Genomic DNA, 20,474 nt, shown 5'->3' with positions numbered 1-20,474 from the left:
AAGCGCAGCCCTCATAGAAAGAATGTGTGTATTATCTGATTACTAAATAATATATTTGCAGTCTGTGCTTTTCACTTCGCAAGATACATTTTGTGTAGTGAATTCATCAAACGCACAATCCAACAGGGTATCGGCCTACTCCAGAAAAAAACTAAAAATCCAGTATAATTGCTGAGTAGAGAGAATGAAATATTTGAAAATATTAAATTTGTTGCATATGTGTATGATAACTTATCCCAGTTTTTATTTAGTCATGGAAAGGGGGGATGGAGGGTGGGGTGATGGAGTCGGGGTTGAGCACCCACCGGCAGAAACATAAATTGGCGTGTTAGGCTATAAAGTCACCCAACAGCATTGTGAAAGACTAGCGAAGAGCATGCCAAGACACATGAAAGTTTGAAAATCTGTGTTTGTCTTTGTTTTTCCACCAAATATTGAATTCTGAATTACAGAGTTCTGGCATGAAACTCTAGATGGTGCAGTCCGATAGGTCTAACTCAAATCTGACCTAATGACATCATTATCACATGGCATAGCTGATTGGTTCTCTCCTGTATCGGTAGCCAATGAGCTCGCTGCTCAACATTCAAAAATATAACTAGTGCTTGCTGTAGCAGCATTCTTCAGAAACCCTCCACCTTCCCCAGCTCCACCTGTATAGATCTGCTACTTGGTGATTAATGTATGTCATATGATTTTTTTTTTTGCCAAACTGCTTTGTAAAGGCTAAATGTGGGAATGTTATATAACAAAATGTGTTCCAACACTCCCCGTTCTCCTCTAGTTAACTTTTGGACAGGATTCTTTACTGTACTACTGTATTTGGGATTCTTTGCTACAGTAGTACAGTACATTATTTCACCGTTCCATTAGGTATTGTGGACTGAATTGTGAGTTTTGTTTATTGAAACAATTCAAGTGTCACAATGGCATAAAATAAGTGCAAAAAAGGAAATGTAATCGTATAATAAAACACTGCATGGATGTGAAATGTTTGTCAAAGGAATTCTGTAGCAATTTAAAACACTTGCAGTTTAAACATGTCATAAAAAAGAGGACAATATCTACAAAGGACTGTAGTTTTACATTAACTAGCTAATATTTTTCAGTGAAGAGTGACACTACATTAATTTTGCGAGCATAGTATTCTCAGCCGTGTTTAAACTAACACACAGAACACAATTCCCATCACTCAACACCGCCGATGTCAAACAGGGCAGAGGAAAACATGAAGCCTCTATAAATATACACACTAATGTTCCTCATACAGATGTCAGGACGAGGCCAACACAGCTGAACACCACACAACAAGCACACAGTACACACGCATAGATACAGACTCACTAACACATCACTTGCACAAACATGGCTGAAATTTCACCTCAAAACCAGCAGGAAAAAAAAAGAAGTATATTTTACAAGAAAATTAAGCCTGTTTTTAGGAGTAGATTCTTTGCATTTTGACAACTGAGCACATTCTTCTTTCACATTCTCTAAAAATATGCATTGCTTTAATTTAATAATTTAATAGAAGTATTTACAGATCATGTATGTATTTGTTGTACTGTCTGTCCCTTTAATGTAAAACAATAATAACTGAATCGAATAGATAAATTACAAATTGTGACACAGGAACTCACACAATGCAAACAATCTTAATGGTCCTAAAAATAATGAAATAATATCATTTAATAAATGTGAAATGTGTCCCAGACATGCTTTGCTGAGATTGACCAATGCATTCCTTTAGTAAAGCTGTAGATATTTTTGAGGACTAATAAACCCTGACTACAGGAGGACCTGAAGAGGCAGACATTTTCCCGTGACACTCGGTATTGTGTGCAATATGAAGTTTGAAATGTTCACCATTAAATCCTAGTGTTCCACTCAGACCCTGTTCACAGAAACAGGCTTCAGAGCACAGCTGTGCATGACAATAAAACCTACGGCGCACATATAATAATAATAATAATAATTCAAGCAGTTTGTTGTTGCATGCTCCAATCCCATTAAGTCTCATACTGCACGCCATGAGCCTTCACTTCCATCGTTTAGTGCAAACACTTCTCTTTTAGGTGTTTACGTTTAATTGAAATTTGAAATGTTCCTTTGACATGATTTCCTTTATCAGTTCAGCACCATTAGAAATCTTCATTGTACATTTGGCATGCAATGCTACACGGCTGCCTTCATGGTACAATCAAATTATGAACTGAGAAGGCACAATAAATTAATGGGAATTAATCATGTAAATAAACATTAAAAAAAGATAACAAAGCATATACTTGGTTTAATATTGAGCTTGTTTTATGAAATGCTTTAACGAAATGTCTTTGTGTAGAGGGACATCGCTGAGAAAGTTTATTTTGCCCTCTTTCCTTTTGCTTCCACTTTTGCTCGACTGTCTCTTCTCCGTTCTCCTGTCCACGCCAGTTGTCTCAGCTCCTGATTTTCCTTCCCACTGAGACTTTACATCTATCTCTCTGTGCGTTTGCTTACTTATCGTCCAGAGAGAGATAAAGCCACGGAGCACTTCTGAAGAAAACGTAAGGTTATGCAGTCAGATGAACTCTAACTGCACTTGCAGCTCCTCACCACCATATTGGACAACTGCTCCACCTAGAAACAGAGCCAAGACAAAATGACTCATTCACATTAATTAATTCAGGCAAAAATGGCTATTTTAAGAGACTAGGGAGATACAGATATTTTTCGTGCATAACATGAAGTACTTTCCACATAAACGTATTTTTAGATAATAGATATGCATTAAGTTGAGAAGCAATTAAGAGTCAGAAAGAGGCATTTACCTTGTGTTGTCTGCCTACGTAGTACAGAATCGGCAGAGGTTCGAGGACTGCAGGTACACAGCATGGCTGAGCAGATGCACCAGGGTTGTGGTGTTTGTACAAGGCTAATATCTGTGAGACACAAATACACATACCATTTGATACTGCAATGAAACAGTGTCTGCACCCTGTAAAATAAGTGTTCATAAGAGCAAACTGTTATGTGAACTCACATTGAAATGCATTGAGACCACTGATCAAATATAGAGCATAGAGTGATTTGCACATGATTAACGGATGGCTGAAAGTTATATTATGGCGTATTTTAATCATGAGTTTAGCTGTGTACTTGGTAAACTATTTGAACGTAAAAAAAATGGTAAAAGGTGTAAAATTGCACCATGAAACACAATTAAAATCGGTGGAACATTCATTAGAAAACATAGACATGTGTTTAAATTTTGTGCATGAATTTATTCTGTTAATCGGATTCACTTAAATTTTAAAATATTCATTACACACATTATACAATTTCGTATAATCCCCTGCTAACTATTGCATTTTAAGAATTTACTATGTAGTGACCAAAATAACATTAAATTATCCTCAGTTAGCTCAAATTAGCAGTCCATAGATTCCAGCTCTGGACACTCTTGGCATTCTCTCAAACAACTTCATGGAGTGCTTTTTAAACAGTATTGAAGCATTTGTCAAGTATGTTGACTGCTTTCCCGTCACTATAGTCCAACATATTTATATTTCTGTACAAAAATTATTTTAAAGATTTATGCAAAAGCCTTTACATCAAATCGTTTTTACAATAATAGGAAACAATGCTAAACGTGTGTCAGCATTTGAAAAAACAGAATTTCATTACTTCTGTTGACCATAGCATGCGTCACAAAGCTTGAAGGCACACTGTATGTCTATTTAATTTCAAATAATCGTTTGTGTTTTGTTAAGTCAAGTGACCTTTATTTATATATACAGCGCTTTAAACAACATGTTTTGATGGAAATATTATTCAGGTCAGCTGTAAAGCAGCTCAAAAAAGACAAACATAAAGAGTCATTATTCAGATTAATTCGATTCAGCTTTGATTCACAGTGCCGTTTTGTCCACCCTATTACTTATATGCAGTTGTTACACTGATATTGCCTTCTAAGTACCTCACATGTCCATCTGGATACTATCTGCGCTGTAAATGAACTAAAGTACTGCACTGCTGTGAAGGAGAAAGTTTACCCAAAAAGGAAAATCCTGTCATCATATATTTTCCCTCATGCATTCCCAAACCTGTATCAGTTGTTTTTTCTTCGATAGAAGATATTTGTCAAATATTTCATTGTTTTTGTCCATACAATGGAAGTGTTTTTTTTTTCTCTGTCCAGTGTTTTGAACCCCACTGACCTCCATGTTATGGGCATAAAAAAAAAAAACAACAACATTGTGAATTCTTGAAAATTTGAAGCTTGCATAGGTACAACTCACAAAGCTAAAAAGAACATCACTGTTATAATTCAAGATGTAATGACATAAATTGTATGGCATTTCAGCCCTTGGGGTAACTAGTCATTCAAAACTTGTTTTTGACAGCTTTAGCACTTCTTCTCTAATGCCCCTCTGGATAATACTGTACCTCTGCATTGAAAATGAACTAATGTACTGTACACAGCCACAGGTGCAACACTGCATACTTATTACATAGATTCCAACTCAAAGAAATCTGTCATCAGTTTCTAAGGATGGTGTTGTGTATCCTTGCTCTAGAAACGACAGGAACCAACCAGAGCAAGCAAATATTGCAGGCAGGAAATGTAAGGCATTTACACTGCAGTTCTTGATGCCCAATTCCACTTTCTGGAGTGTATCCGATTATTTTTTCTGATGACTAGCTTACATTTTCTTTTAAAAGTGACCTATATCCGATATCTGCATTTATGCACTTGGCAGAACAATCCATGGTTGAAGGAGAAATCGATTTAACCTGCAGACTAAAAAACTGAGCAGTTTCTCTTGGAGGTTATAGTGCATTAAAGAATGATCATCTGACTTTTACGTACGCCAAGTTAGCTGTAAATGCGGAAAAAAACTAACTGTTTTCATTGCAGTTTTGAAAAATATTTCTATTTCGAATTGCCTAAAGAACCACCTCATGTGAGCGCAAAAACTTTTTTTGCGAAATAGACGTGTTTCCAATGGGCATATTTTCTATTTGCAATTTCAATTTGCGCAATTTGAAGGGTAATGGAAACACGGCTAGTGTAAAAATATCTAAATTCCACTGGAAAACTGTGGAGCATGTGCCCGGAAAAGCATTCAGAGTTGACGTCATTCGCCACCTTTGCTTTTTCAGTGATGTACGACTCACATTAATGGGAATATCCGATCAGTGCGCTAACATGGCAGATGCAAATGCACAAATCCAATTCATATCAGACTTGTTTACACATATGAATAAGGCCTGAAATTGCTTTTTTCTTGCATACACATTCATAGATCATTTGATCTGTGCCACACGGGAGGAAAAAAAAAACAGAAGTGGGTCACAATTGTAAACAGATTAGAAATAGCATATCCCAAATCATGTTAAAAATATTAACCCATAAAGGTTCTGGTGTTCTGGGATAGTGTTCATTGTGTATGTAATTTTAGGCTAATATTGGCATGAGCCTTTGCACAGCACCAAAGAAGAATTTAAGGATTCCTTTCAACTTGTCCAGGTGAAGAAAACCAGCGAGGAGCATGTTCAGACATACTGTAGCTTTTGTTACACCGTCACTGGTGAAGTACATACAGTACTTTTAAATACCTATGTGTCAGCTTCACTGGTCAAACAGCACCCTACCTGAGAGTATTTGTTCTCAGCATTCCAGATGTAGGTACAGGAGCCCATGCAGTAGTTGGCAAAGTATCCATTCGGCTTGTGGATCCACTTCCAACCCAGATCTTTACGAAAGTCAATGTAAAGCTTCCGCATACAGCAGGTCTCAGTTTTTCTGCCAGAGAATGTTGGGAAAGAGGGATTATTTTATTTTGTGTTCAGTGGTGCCAACTTGCATTACAATTTACACCAGTTTTAGATATAGAAATACTTGATGGTGGGATGGTGAATTATTGAATTACAGCTGCCCTATTCGTTTTTTTCCCTGCTGGAATTTCCATGCATAACTTTATGTTTTTAACCATTTATTTCTGTGTGGCAGTCCACCAAATGTCTGAAGTCCTGTTAAAAAATATGTCAAAGGTCCATCTTGGTGAGTTCTTACTTAAATGCAATCAGTTATGCCTTAGGTGAACAATAGTTGGGAAAGCAATCGAATGTGCGTCTGTACATTAGAGCAATGCATTCTCTTAAAGAGACAGCAGCCTAATAAACATGCTACTGTCTCAGTCATTTAATGTTCTTCACTGAATAACTTTAATAACAATCATTGTATATTTAAAGATGTATAACATCATTTAATTTCTGTAAGGTAGGCTATTATTTTTAGTAGGCTAGATTGATTATTTAATTCGTATCTTTTATCTATTAAATTTGTCATATTGTTTGTAATTTTCTTCTTTTTTAGTTATTTATTTTTTATCTAACAGTGAAACTGCTCTGAAAGAACAGATTAAGGGGTCAGGGGTCATTTTGGAGTTTTTATGGATGCCCTGATAGGACCGTCTAAGCAGTTGTGCTTAGGACCCCCAGAAGTCCAGAACCAGCCAATCAGAATCAAGAATTTAACAATATAAAGGATATTCAAATTTGGTCCAAATGAGAAGAGTATGGCCCGGTTTCACAGACAGGGCTTAGACTAAACCAGGATTAGGCCATATTTTAATTAGGACATTTAAGTCATTTTTTATTAACATGCCTTAGAAAAAGCATTAATGGTGTGCATCTTGAGACAAAACAAAGGCACTGATATGTTTTAATACCAGTCCAGTTTATTTCAGTTGAAACAGCTCAGACTTACATTTTAGTCTAGGACTAATCTTAAGCCTTGTCTTTGAATCCGGGGGTATACGTATTTGTTATCTGTACTCCTATACTGTATCTATAAACAAAACATAAAAAGTGAAAGAGAGCAAACAGACTTACTCATCACAAGTTTCATCAGTGCCAACAGCTCGTTTCCTGCGAGCGGATGCAAGGGAGTTGCCATTCGAAGGCAAAGATAAAGCCAGAATATAAGGCTTCGCCATCATCTCTGCCAGACCAGCAGTGTCACCTCTCTGCTTGTCTAGTCCTGAAAATACACACATACAGCACACAGAGAAAAAGATTACATCAAAGATTATATCAGTTTGGATTATATTGGCATACATTTCCAGCACTAGGTTTCAGATTATTGAGATTATCATACCTGATATACTGAAGAGGAATTTATCAGTACTCTGCTGGTCTGTTTTACAGCCACAGTATAACCTCAGCTCTAAACTTTCTTCCTCCTCTATTAAACACACACACACACACACATGTTTATTTTGGGGTTTGCACTGTATAAGCCATTTAACGTGCATATTTTTGGAATTGTAATTTTTGGAATTTGGAAATTTGGAATTTTGACACCGCCCACTAGGGGGAGGAGCCTACTAAAAGGATTTAAAATAACATTTCCATGGTAAAGCAAACTCCAATTTCAAAATTGATGAATTTTGAGTTTAATCTTTCAAATGGCAACTAATTACTAATATATGTGATGGGGAAAAGGCAATAACAAAGAGAGTCAAGCAGTTAACAGGTTAAAAGACATTTAAAAGTTTTGTGAAAAGGACATTTGAAAGTGGCTGCCCACAAGTTTATGGCTCTGACGAACTACAATGTTTGTAATTCCCTGAATAAACATACTGACGTTACTGCTAGAGTTTTACATTTTCTGAATGTAAGTGCTGTTTGTTTATGCAAAAATTGTTTGTTATAATTATAGTGTTCTGGAAAAAGACCACCCACAAATCATGACATTATAAATAAGATCGTGCTGTTCCTTTCAATTATTTTTATGAGCCAGATCCAAACACTTATAAGTAAAGCAACAGTACACCTCTCAATAGAGTTTCAAGAATTATTGATGCCTGTTGCACAAAGGATGCATTTGACATTTAATGCTTAGTATTACAGATTTATTCAAATCCCTAATCATAAGTATGAGAAATAGTAATAATAATGCTTTAGCAAACACCACTAATAAAACAGATTTGCTCAGTTGCCTAACATACAGTTTAGTACAAGTAACATTTCATCCAAATTATGGTGCTTAAGGCGATATTCATAATATAGCAAAGCCTCTTGTTCCTTCTTTATTAAGTATAACATGTACCATCACGATTATTATGCTCTTTTAAGTACTGTGGTCTGCAAGTTCTTATTTGTTCTCATTTCTGCACCAATAACAGAATCCTGCATTATTGTGGGTTTTGGGTTATCACAACATTAAGTAGATGCATGAGAAATGGTAGACTGTTTAAACCAAACAGATTATGTGGAGCATGCATTCTTATGAGCTCATCAATCGCAATTAGGAAACTACAACTGATGTTAGCTGAATGCTGGCATGGCCTTACCTGAACCCTGCAGCCATTCTATCATCGTCTGTTTCACGTCAAACGAGAGCCAACGATTGGACAAGTCCTTGGAGACAAAGCGAGTGCCCAGATACCGAGCCTGATCGCCTGTTCCACGATACAGCTCCAGCCTCTGCTCCTGGTCCATTGTAGGATTCTTAATCCGAAGCCGTAACTCGGCTTGAGACAGCAGCCGGTGGTCCGGAATACTCCGCCTCATCTCTGACACGTTAAAAGTCATTTGATGCTTTGTGCCATTCTGAGCTAGAGAGAAAGTGAGAGACAGAAAAGTTGCTCAGACAACAGATCGCTCTTTTGTCAAATGAACCATTAACGCACAAAAGAACCAAAGTTTGCCAAATATGAGCCAAATCTTTGAATGATATTTAGAGTTTAGTTTGAAGCACTAAATAAACTAGATGGCTGTCCATAAGCAGAATTGTATGATCGGCTTTGTTTTGACTTGTTTGTGAATTGTTCAGTATTTATTGGACTGTAATTTGTTGCTTTTTAAGTCAGTCAGATGGTAGTTCTTGGCCTTTATAATACTGTCAAGGCAGCATTTGTGTTGTATGGCTTATTGAGGCTTATACTGCCATTGCCTGTATTTTGGCTGTAGCTGTGTAATTTAAAGAGAAAGCTATCATTAACCTGTGTTCAAGGTTGCTATAACTGGTTTTGCTGATGTTTAACGTGGGGAGGAGACCTATAGTGTGGGATGAGTTACCTCAGTCTCATTATGTTTACGGCCACTGATTAGCCAGCCATCTACTACTGGCTAAACGTCAACTCTACCTTGATTTTTCAACCTGCTGGATAGACTTCAACTCTTCTAGCACCTAACGCCGGTGCAACGTATCCCAGTCTTCAAGCAAAAGAAGCTAAAGGCCAGTTGAATAAACATACTTACTTACTATTTGACCAACTAGCAGTTAGCCAAATCTTTCTTTTCAAATTTGAATGATACCAATTTATTATTAAAAAAAACAATTTACCATTTAAAAAAATGATACGGCCAAGTGTCAACTGCTTAGAATGGTCTTAAAAGTTAGTCATATATATATATATATATATATATACAAGACTGGTCATTAGTCAGTTACATATAAAGGTAGATTGGTCTAATTTGAATCTGAAAATGAAGTCTGGTTAAATGTTAGACTTGGTTAACTGCTAGCTAGTCAAACTTTTTTAGACACGGTCTTAATATGGTGGCTATGTTTATGCAATTCGTCCCAGTATTGATGAAAAAAATGACAAGACTATCAATCCAGTACATATCAATCCCCAAATGCGACCCTGGAATCATAAATCCCACCGTGTTCGTTCATTCGGCCAGATGAGACAGAGCCTGGGTGATTACCGCTCTCGCCGTGGGTTTTGTTTAGCTGGGGTTTAAGAGACACTTAATATTCAGTATACTGCATTATTGATTTGACTGCACTGACACTATTGGATGAGAACGAAATTTGAACTAATTTGAGCTGGATGATGACACTATTGTCTTCTGTAGAGCTGCTTACTGAATGACGTATATAATTGATGAACTTTACACAGTTACTGAAGTGAACTGACTTGAACTGAACGATGCGATTTGAATTTCTCATATTGGATGAAGTCTGCATCATTGATTCTGTTATTTTCCTGTATATTACCGTGAAGCTGCTTGGACACAACTTGTATGGTATAAAGCACTATAGAAGCATAGGTGACTTGACTAGACTTGCCAGTAGTTTATTACTTAGGGTTTAATTTAAATATAATTTGAAATAAATCCTAATCCTAACTGTAAGAATCTAATTACACACGCTAGACGCTGAATGATCCATCTCCCATTGAGTCTATTAAAGCAATGTTATCAGTAGGCTTAAATAAAACTGAAGAAGAAGGAATAACTGGATGATTTATTCAGATAGCTTGTAGGGATAAATTTTAATTAGCTTGGCACTAACTGCTGTATGCATCTGATACTGGGATCAGTTTAACCAGTTCAGTCTTGATACATGAGATCGATACAACGTTAGTCACACCATCCAGTGTTACATTCAGAGCACTGGGGCTACTGTGGAATAGTTTCATAGCTCTAGACAATGGTATGGATATATTTATGAGATATTTATTCTGCTCTATTTCAATGTGAGTTATTTTATTTATTTGCCTCAAATGTCCATTGTCCCAGTAAACTGATTTCCAACATAATGTGCTAGTGTCTCTCATATAACTCCACTCGCTCTTTCTTCCCATATAATACATTACCTTCAAATCAGTATTTCATGTCTATTTATTAGTAATTTTGCAGCTATATACAGGTCCTTTTCAAAAAATTAGCATATTGTGATAAAGTTCATTATTTTCTGTAATGTACTGATAAACATTAGACTTTCATATATTTTAGATTCATTACAACACAACTGAAGTAGTTCAAGCCTTTTATTGTTTTAATATTGATGATTTTGGCATACAGCTCATGAAAACCCAAAATTCCTATCTCAAAAAATTAGCATATTTCACCCGACCAATAAAAGAAAAGTGTTTTTAATACAAAAAAAGTCAACCTTCAAATAATTATGTTCAGTTATGCACTCAATACTTGGTCGGGAATCCTTTTGCAGAAATGACTGCTTCAATGCGGCGTGGCATGGAGGCAATCAGCCTGTGGCACTGCTGAGGTGTTATGGAGGCCCAGGATGCTTCGATAGCGGCCTTAAGCTCATCCAGAGTGTTGGGTCTTGCGTCTCTCAACTTTCTCTTCACAATATCCCACAGATTCTCTATGGGGTTCAGGTCAGGAGAGTTGGCAGGCCAATTGAGCACAGTAATACCATGGTCAGTAAACCATTTACCAGTGGTTTTGGCACTGTGAGCAGGTGCCAGGTCGTGCTGAAAAATGAAATCTTCATCTCCATAAAGCTTTTCAGCAGATGGAAGCATGAAGTGCTCCAAAATCTCCTGATAGCTAGCTGCATTGACCCTGCCCTTGATAAAACACAGTGGACCAACACCAGCATCACTGACTGTGGGTACTTGACACTGGACTTCAGGCAATTTGGCATTTTCCTCTCCCCAGTCTTCCTCCAGACTCTGGCACCTTGATTTCCGAATGACATGCAAAATTTGCTTTCATCCGAAAAAAGTACTTTGGACCACTGAGCAACAGTCCAGTGCTGCTTCTCTGTAGCCCAGGTCAGGCGCTTCTGCCGCTGTTTCTGGTTCAAAAGTGGCTTGACCTGGGGAATGCGGCACCTGTAGCCCATTTCCTGCACACGCCTGTACACGGTGGCTCTGGATGTTTCTACTCCAGACTCAGTCCACTGCTTCCGCAGGTCCCCCAAGGTCTGGAATCGGTCCTTCTCCACAATCTTCCTCAGGGTCCGGTCACCTCTTCTCGTTGTGCTGCGTTTTCTGCCACACTTTTTCCTTCCCACAGACTTCCCACTGAGGTGCCTTGATACAGCACTCTGGGAACAGCCTATTCGTTCAGAAATTTCTTTCTGTGTCTTACCCTCTTGCTTGAGGGTGTCAATGATGGCCTTCTGGACAGCAGTCAGGTCGGCAGTCTTACCCATGATTGCGGTTTTGAGTAATGAACCAGGCTGGGAGTTTTTAAAAGCCTCAGGAATCTTTTGCAGGTGTTTAGAGTTAATTAGTTGATTCAGATGATTAAGTTAATAGCTCGTTTAGAGAACCTTTTCATGATATGCTAATTTTTTGAGATAGGAATTTTGGGTTTTCATGAGCTGTATGCCAAAATCATCAATATTAAAACAATAAAAGGCTTGAACTACTTCAGTTGTGTTGTAATGAATCTAAAATATATGAAAGTCTAATGTTTATCAGTACATTACAGAAAATAATGAACTTTATCACAATATGCTAATTGTTTGAAAAGGACCTGTATATCACATGCTATGCAGGAAACCAACTACACCAACTCCACACATGACATTAAAACAAGACATTATTTTTTGACATTTAAAGCTTGGCATTTAAACGCAATGTTTGTCAGAAAGGGGACTTCCTGTGCTGGAGCTGAGTGCCGTGACAGCCTGACAGCAGACAACATGATTGAGATCTATCAGAGGTTGCTAGACATCTGATGGAGGATGTAGGAGGATGGGTGGAACATTCTCTGTGGTCAGTTCCACTAACCATCCATCCACACGCAGAAAATAATCTTCAGAAACACTGTCAATTAGGGAACACATATTCACTATTAACTAAGAGTTTTGCCTCAGTAAACTCCAAATTTGCTGCTTATTGAGTAAGAAAAGTACTTGTAGTTGTTAAGTGTAGGTATGGTGTAGGATTAAGCGATGCAGAATAAGAATAAGCCATAAATACACTCTTAAAAATAAAGGTGCTTCAAAAGATTCTTCAAGCGATGCCATAGAAGAACCATTTTTGGTTCCACACAGAACCATTCAAATGTTCTTAAAAGAACCATCTATTTTATAATCTGAAGAACCTTTTTTTTTCACCACAAAGAACCTTTCGTGAGACATAAAGGTTAAAGGTTCTTCATGGAACCATTTAGACAAAAAGGTTCTTCTATGGCATCGTGAAGCACCTTTATTTTTAAGTGTACGTGTTTCATAAGATTTATCCAAAAGCTATAATGATTTTTTTTTCCCATTAGCTTGCTACATTTTGGAAACATTCTATTCACTGTTGAGGGATATATCACATTGGTTTGGAAACTATTTTATAATGGGTCCCATCTATCAACACCTGTGGCCATATATAAAAGATGTCAAGGACTGCTCTTTGTTGATGGTGTATGGTGGATCAGATGAGGGTGGAGAGGGATTTCTTTGTGTGTGTTTACGCAGGATGGTGCTCAGGTAAACCCAGGACAGCTGTCCTAACAGGCACTGAGACAGGCCTATCATTAGTAATGGGTGCAACCAGATTCCAGCAGGCTTAAAAATCTGCCTCTCCAACACACGCTTTACACTCCTCTCCTCTTACTATCCATCCATAGAATCATAACTCTCTGCTTCCTCGACTATCTGTGCTGCTCCAATCATATTGAGACATGACACTCTTTCCCGGCAGATGAGCTGTGCAGTCAGCACAATCTTTGACATGTGATAACATGAAATGAAAAATAGCACACATGCATGACTGATTAGCCTGAAGAAGGACATGGAAACTTGGGCATTGCTGCAGGGCATGGCTGTAAATTGAGCACTCTTGATTTGACAGCATAATTTATGAATACACAACTGCACAGTCAGTACTACCTAGAAAACAATATCTCTTTCATATACCTTCAACAGATACTATTGAGTCTAGCAAGCCATAAGGAAAAATAAATGTTCCAAATAAAATGCAATGTGGCAAAATCTGCATTGTAGCAACTTAAACATCTATGCTACTGAAAGAAAACCTAGTGGAAAGAACGAACACCATATTATATGATGACAGCCATCCACAATCCTACAAAAACAAATCTTTAATCCTGAAGAAAAATATTTCAACACACTCTCATTGCTAAAAGTAGTGGTTCTATCTATTACACTAAGCATAAGATCTGTGTTCAACAAGTCAAGAGGATTGTTCTGCTTTCTTGAATGCATTTCAAAGTATTGCAACAATAAAAATCCACAATATGAATGATTACTGGTGTCCCAAGCATATTATTTCTACTATTAGAACAAACATTTTTCTTTCATACTTTTTCACATACAGTACAGGCTGGAATACATTACACCACTTTTGCCCAGTTTTTTCCCCAATTTACAGTCTGGACATGTTGATGCTAGAGTCAGTCTGCAGATTTGAGTTGACAGATTTCATAGATTTTGTTTTTCTTTACCTTTAGGCTATGATTCCATCCAGTCATCGGATATCACAACCTGTGTAGGAGAAAGTTACTTTGAAAGTAATGCATTACAATATTGCCCTACTCCATAAAAAAGTAACTAATTGCGTTACTTAGTTACTTTTATGGAAAGTGATGCATTACGTTACTTTTGCATTACTTTTTGTCACCTGGGCTGGGCTTGCCTCCTTTGTTTTTAATATCAGAAAACCCAAAGGTTATATTGTTGGCACCTGTAAAGGCCCTTTCACACTAAAAGTGAAATGAATAAGCCTCAGGCTGAAGGAAATACCTCACTGCCAATTTCTGTCAACCCTGACAATTTTCTGTCTGAAAAAATGGAAAAAACAAAATAACCTGTGTTATTTATTTGAAAAAGTAGTGCATTGCTAATTACTTGAAAAAGTAATCTGATTACATTTCCTGTAATGCATTACTCACACTGATCAAAACATATTTTGATCTGATTTTAGAAAAGATTTGACACATGTTTCTATGTCAGTTTGCTGTTTGAAATTACTTGAAAAGTCTGGTAGTATGTGATCCTCAGTCATCCAGTGTGTGATGTCCAGTTTTTCCTCTGTAATTTTCAAAGTCAGAGTGTATGATGCCAAAATCTGTTTAGATTTTAGAGGTTTGTTTAGTGTATTCCAGCCTTAACTCACCCAACAATGTTTATGCTACAGACTTGAATTATACCTCAAGTCATGCCATTTTGCTTGAAACCACCTAGCAACATCCCACAACAGTTTAGCAACCACATAGAAATGTTCTAAAAACGTACTCTACAAACTCAATGAAACACCCAGGAAACCACACACTACACCCTACGACATTTGCTTGGTTTAAGCATGGGGTAACCATAACCATAACAGCCTACTAATAACCCAATGAGTGTTAATTGACATGTAGATGCAAAGTTACTTAATTTTTAATGTGGATTATCAAAATGAAGTGTAAACACAGATTTCTTCAGCAAATGTAATAATCATTTACAGTTGTGGCTCCAACCTTGGACTTGCTTCACATACTGTGCATCAATTAATTATTGTGTAACGTAGTCTTGCAAAAGTAAGCAATTACTACAGTACTACAGACTGTAAATACTGAGCGTGGGAGGCCTTGCACTTATTTATTAAAATGTATTCCACCTTAAACAAATCTAAGAAGCCTTACACAAACACAAGAACATAGAGTGGACTTTTGTCCCATGAGGGAAACCACAAAAGGGGGAATTCAATGTTGCTATTTGGGACTATTTCCTCTAAATCTTAGTCACACCTCAGAAACAAGCAACCCTCTTTGCTGTCAAATGGGCCTGTCAGAAATCTAGCAAAGAGACAGAAGCAGTATGGGACACAAAATAGACGGCTCAGTTACAGGAAAGCCCCTAACCCCAGAGGAATACACAAAAAGAAAACAGAATTAGTGAGAAGGACAGCGGATCTGACTCCTCTACCCTTATAAACAGTTTCTCGCCCATATTTCTCTGTCTCTTTGTCCTTGGTTTTCATCCTTCGAGCAAGCCCCATCTCCATGGAGGTCTTTATTCCCCGTGCGTATCGGATCACAGGCCTGATGTTTATGTCTGAAGTGTTTGAAGTGGTTAAATGAGGTAAAGAGTGTGAGGGATGAAAGCAAGTGGTGGTAAGCATCACATGTAAAGTTATTTCCCATCAAAAAAACAGATGTAGCAATGTATTAACAAGAGATCTAACAGGCACAAGACAAAAATTGTGAAAGACACCCAGCTTGATCAGCGCAATCAAACAAACTGATTGTTCAAAACGAACAGACAGAAGTGTGCTCAAAATGTTCACCCCCTAGCAAGAACTTGTTAAAGCTTCGAGTTTAACAATCTAACACATGAAGCCAACAGCAACAACAACTAGGCTATTAAAATACCACAGATAGTCTGAGGGCAATGTTGAAATGGGATGAAATGCTTCCTAGCTCCCCTAGCGGCTGCATGAGGGGTTTCAGGGGAACACAAACCTAAGAGAGCATGATTTATCACAAACCAGTTGTTACAGCGTTAGAGAACCTAACATTAATTATCTGAACTGGACATGTTGGCCTGCTTTTCACAGAGCTGAAGAAACAAGACTTGTGATACTTGAATGACACTAATGTTTATATAAATAATATTAAAGATTGACTGTATACTATTCCACTTAATTAAATTGCTACTTACCAAATCAGCATATGTATTACATTTCTATATATGAAGTATACTGTGAAGGGAACTTTAGGAAATTATGTCTCTAAACATGGACACTTCGGAGGACACTTCTTACCTTGCCGGATGACGAACTTGTGCACCTCCTTGCCAAAGTAATCTTCATCTTCAGCCTGCACAGAAACGGGCTTCATCTTCATTTCTTCACTCAGTTCAACAGTGCTGTTGTACAGAGAAAGCATGGTATCTGGGATCTTCTGTCTAACATCATCTACCGCCGATTCGGGCTCTTTGGCCATCCGCAGTTTGCTGAGGATCTGACCACGGATGGCCTCTATCCGTTTCTTCTTCACCACCTCCAGGTCCAGAGTTTTGCACGTGGACATACCTCCCGTTCTAGCCACCATGCACAGGGCTGTCAGTACCAAGCAAACCAACCTCATGGTGCCAAATCTAAGTCCAAACTGTCTTTCGGTAAAAAGAGAGGCTCACCAAGAGTCTGTGATTGATGCAGAGCGTATGGATCAAACAGACACTGCAGTGTTGTTATTATGGAGGTGATGCTACCTGATGATGATTCTGGAAAGCACCTTGAATAATGAAGCTGACAGAACAGCTGATATCTAATAAGGGAAATTCCTGATGCCTCACCTGTTTCAGAGGTCCATCCAGGTGCAGATTGGCCAAATGGAACAACAACTCTCCCACATAAACAACCTGAACGGTGCCGAGCACTGACATGCACTTTTACATGTGCATCAATTTCAGTAAAAAATTCCCACGTTCACATACAAACACAAGCTTTTCTCCTTTCGGCACAACTTTACCGCCGGCTCACTGCTGGCAGTCGCACACAGAAATGCCTGTTCGAGTCCATGCGTCTGGACTGACTCTTTTTCTCTCCTCTGGTCTTGGATAGTTCCCGCTGTGAAAACACGCAGAGGTGCAGATACAATGACACGTCTGTAAGCGTGTTTGCTCACTAACTACTCACAGCTTTCCAACCCTCTTGATGCTTCAGCCGATGTTTTGTCATCTCACAAGAAAACCACTAAAGAAGCCCTGTTAACTATTGGACTAAACCAGACAACCCCATCCAGCTGCATCCTGTATTCGTAACAAGACAAAGGGACGTGTCCAGCTCAGATTTCCTCAAAAGTTTGCTTTTACAACATTAGGTTTCCTCTGCTGGTCAGACTGATTTTCCGGAAGCGTTCAGATAATCAGATAACAGTAACGGTGACTTGCAGAATTTGATAGTTCTTCATTTAACATGCAAACCTTGTGTTAGGGAAAAAAAACTGCTTTTGAATCTCTGTAAACCACCCAAAATGATAATATAGAAGTTCAGTCAAGTTTGAGGAACTCTATTCAGAGCCAAGGCTTCACAAGAGATCAGTCAAAATAAGTACCAGTGTTTTTTTAGATGGCTTTTTAAGGGCTTTTCCCACTACAAAGACAAGTGGAAAGATCCATTGACACGGCTAACCAAACACGCTGGTTCCCCCCCACCCCGACACACACATTTCACTGAGAAAAATTGAAAGGAAAACAGATCCTCTCGGAAAATACCCTGACGTTTTGGCCCCGATGATGTAACGTGTCAGGAAAAATCAAACTAACCACGTCCAACCCACGAGTCTCGAGTGACAGATGGAGTAAACAAAAAGAGCGAAACAAATTAAGTGTCCATGAGTAGCCAGGCTGTAAACGCCAGAACCACAGCAGTGACAGCCAATGTCCTTTTTCCTTCCCGTCTTGCCTTTGTTCTTTTCTGTTTGTCCACTTTTATGCCTTTTGACCCCAGTCTTGAGTAAAAAAAGTCCTTCAGACCCTCCTTCCCTCGTACAGCACTCTTTTTATTAGCTCCCTCTTGCAACACACTCCCTCTCCTCGCTTGTCAGAGCTTGCTGGTGACAAAATGATTTGTGAGAGCTTTAGGTTCCAATAACTACTCTATCCCACTCGAGCTTACTCACTCGTTCTCCTTTAGGGTTGCTGTTGCTTCACTAGTGCTCTCCGCCCAGGAAATGAGGCTAACAGACTCTCTGAAATCTGTTGCTCACACAGCGCTTCTCTTATACTGGCCAGGAAGCCCTTAGCAGCTTCTGGAAGACACACACCCACACACACACAGAGAAAGGACAGACAGGTAAATAACATGGGCATGGCACTAGCGTCTGGCCAAACTAACCACACACCTTTTTAAATGACTGCCAAGGTAAGATGATGAGAGCCACACTGGAATGCTCTCTATTGCATAAACACACTCCCAAACCGAACCTGACGAGCTGCACAACAGAGCACTGTTATCAAGGCCACATTTATGTCATGCGGTGAGTTGATGTACACTTTGCTGTTTATTTTCTGGCGTCTGTATCAAATGTTTTGAAGCAGCTAAATAGATGTGAAGCTGAAATGTTAGACACGTGATCCAAATGCACATTTGGCTGGCATTGGGAGCTTAATGTCATCTCAGTACCTAAAGAGCTAAACAGAATTAACACTATAGCAACCAGTTATTTGCATGCTCTCAGATAACCTCACTGCCCTAGGAAAACACATTGCGTCAAAGGGAATCTACAGTGTAGTGCACTGTGCTGGAAAATAATTCCATCATGCATTTCCATAAAGCAATAAACATTATGCAAAGCACTGTTCACTTTGCAATGTGATTTTCAATTAGATTTGCTTGGTTTGTTTTAAATGTGTGTAGCAAGAAAATGAAATCAATCTCTATAATGAAATATATTGTCTTTTCTATGCTTTGGTAAGGTGTAACTGATATATTGTTCTTAAAATATAGCTGATAAAGCTTCAAAATGTTTTGACAGCATCCATTTTCATGTGTTTCTGACCCCCTCTTGTGGACCAAATGAGAGCAGTGAAATGATCTGCAGGTTTCAAGTCTTAATTCTTGCAGTTTCAAGTAGCTATTATTTAACTACTACTATGCTATTTAACATCACCATTTGCATACATGCATAGAGACAGTTTTTAAGATTAAGTATTTTAACCTCTTTAGAAAGTATTAGATTTAATGCAAAATATTTTCTACTTTTTCTTGGCATATAGGTCTGCATCTTCTTTTCAGAAATTCAGAATAATAAAAAAACAAAACAGTAGCATCTTCCGTTTTCTAAATAATACATCCGTCACTATATGGATGTAATACTTCAATCTTCCCTGAGGTTACTGTGGGACAGGGTCATATTCAGTCCAGCACCATTTGTGTGTTTGTACAGCCAACACTGACCTGCAAACTTTCTCACAAACTATAGTCAAGAGACCAGGCTCTGATCCTGAGCGAGCACACACTTCTAGAGCCCACAAACTCAAACAGCAGTGTGACTCTGAAGACATGCAGTCTCAGAACCGTGTGCCATTATTTTCATACGCACGACAAAGCTAGTGCTTACTGGAAATTTCTTCAACTCTGCTAGACCTCGATTTTTTTTTAAAGACCTTTTAACCTATGATTAACTATTTAATAATTGTAAAAAATGATATATCTAGCAAGTAACTAAATAACACAAATCAGAGATTTAAACTATATTCAGAAATGTCTGAAACAGGGCAAAATTCATAAAAATAAATAGAAAACAACTTGTCTCATATATTTAGTATGTCTTATGTCTCTGTTTAGTGAACAAGATTTCAACAATCACAATTAGAGAGCTCTTTAATTCAATTCTTAGGAAGAATTCACCTGTAGAGCTATCTACTGAAATTAAATAGTTTGTAAATATGCAATTATGAAGAGTAAGTAACACTGGGAGCATTTGAAAGGGATAGTTCACTCAAAAATTTAAATTCTACCATTACTAATTAACATAATGAATGAATAAATGACTAAAAACAACAATTCATTGATTATTAATTTACCCGTAAGACCTTCCTTTCATCTTTGGAACACAAATGAAGATTTATTTTTATGAAATCTGAGAGCTTTCTGACCCTCCAGACAGCAAGGTAACTACCACATTCAAGGTCCAGAAAGGTAGTAGGGACGTGTTAAAATAGCCCATGTGACATCAGTGGTTCAGCCGTAATGTTATGAAGCTATGAGAATACTTTTTGTGCACAAATAAAACAAAAATAATGACTTTATTCAACAATTAAATCAAAT

General features: G+C 37.9%; 1 protein-coding gene across 1 annotated transcript; it reads right to left on the bottom strand.

Annotated features, from left to right (window-relative positions):
• Positions 1-878: 878 nt before the first annotated feature.
• On the bottom strand, positions 879-18,491 carry LOC306851446 (transforming growth factor beta-1 proprotein-like). The gene is made up of 7 exons (XM_079387680.1): positions 16,464-18,491; positions 8,343-8,606; positions 7,145-7,231; positions 6,880-7,027; positions 5,638-5,788; positions 2,811-2,921; positions 879-2,619 (listed from the first exon to the last, which is right to left on the bottom strand). Exons 1-7 carry the CDS (start codon positions 16,786-16,788, stop codon positions 2,572-2,574), a joined length of 1,134 nt encoding a protein of 377 aa, XP_079243806.1. The 5' UTR covers positions 16,789-18,491; the 3' UTR covers positions 879-2,571.
• Positions 18,492-20,474: the final 1,983 nt, after the last annotated feature.

This window comes from Barbus barbus, assembly GCF_936440315.1.
Source record: "Barbus barbus genome assembly, chromosome: 31".
Lineage (NCBI taxonomy): Eukaryota > Metazoa > Chordata > Actinopteri > Cypriniformes > Cyprinidae > Barbus > Barbus barbus.
Note: the sequence above shows the minus strand (reverse complement) of the source record. Positions and strands in the feature narration are given on the sequence as shown.

What these genes read in the sequence shown, in the direction of transcription:
- LOC306851446 (XM_079387680.1), bottom strand. Translation starts at nt 16,788, where the DNA reads ATGAGGTTGGTTTGCTTGGTACTGACAGCCCTGTGCATGGTGGCTAGA. An exon ending in ATTCCTCTTCAGTATATCAG is followed by an intron (nt 7,028 to 7,144) that starts GTATGATAATCT and finishes GTGTATTTTCAG; the next exon opens with GACTAGACAAGCAGAGAGGT. An exon ending in CTGAGAACAAATACTCTCAG is followed by an intron (nt 2,922 to 5,637) that starts GTAGGGTGCTGT and finishes TGTGTCTCACAG; the next exon opens with ATATTAGCCTTGTACAAACA.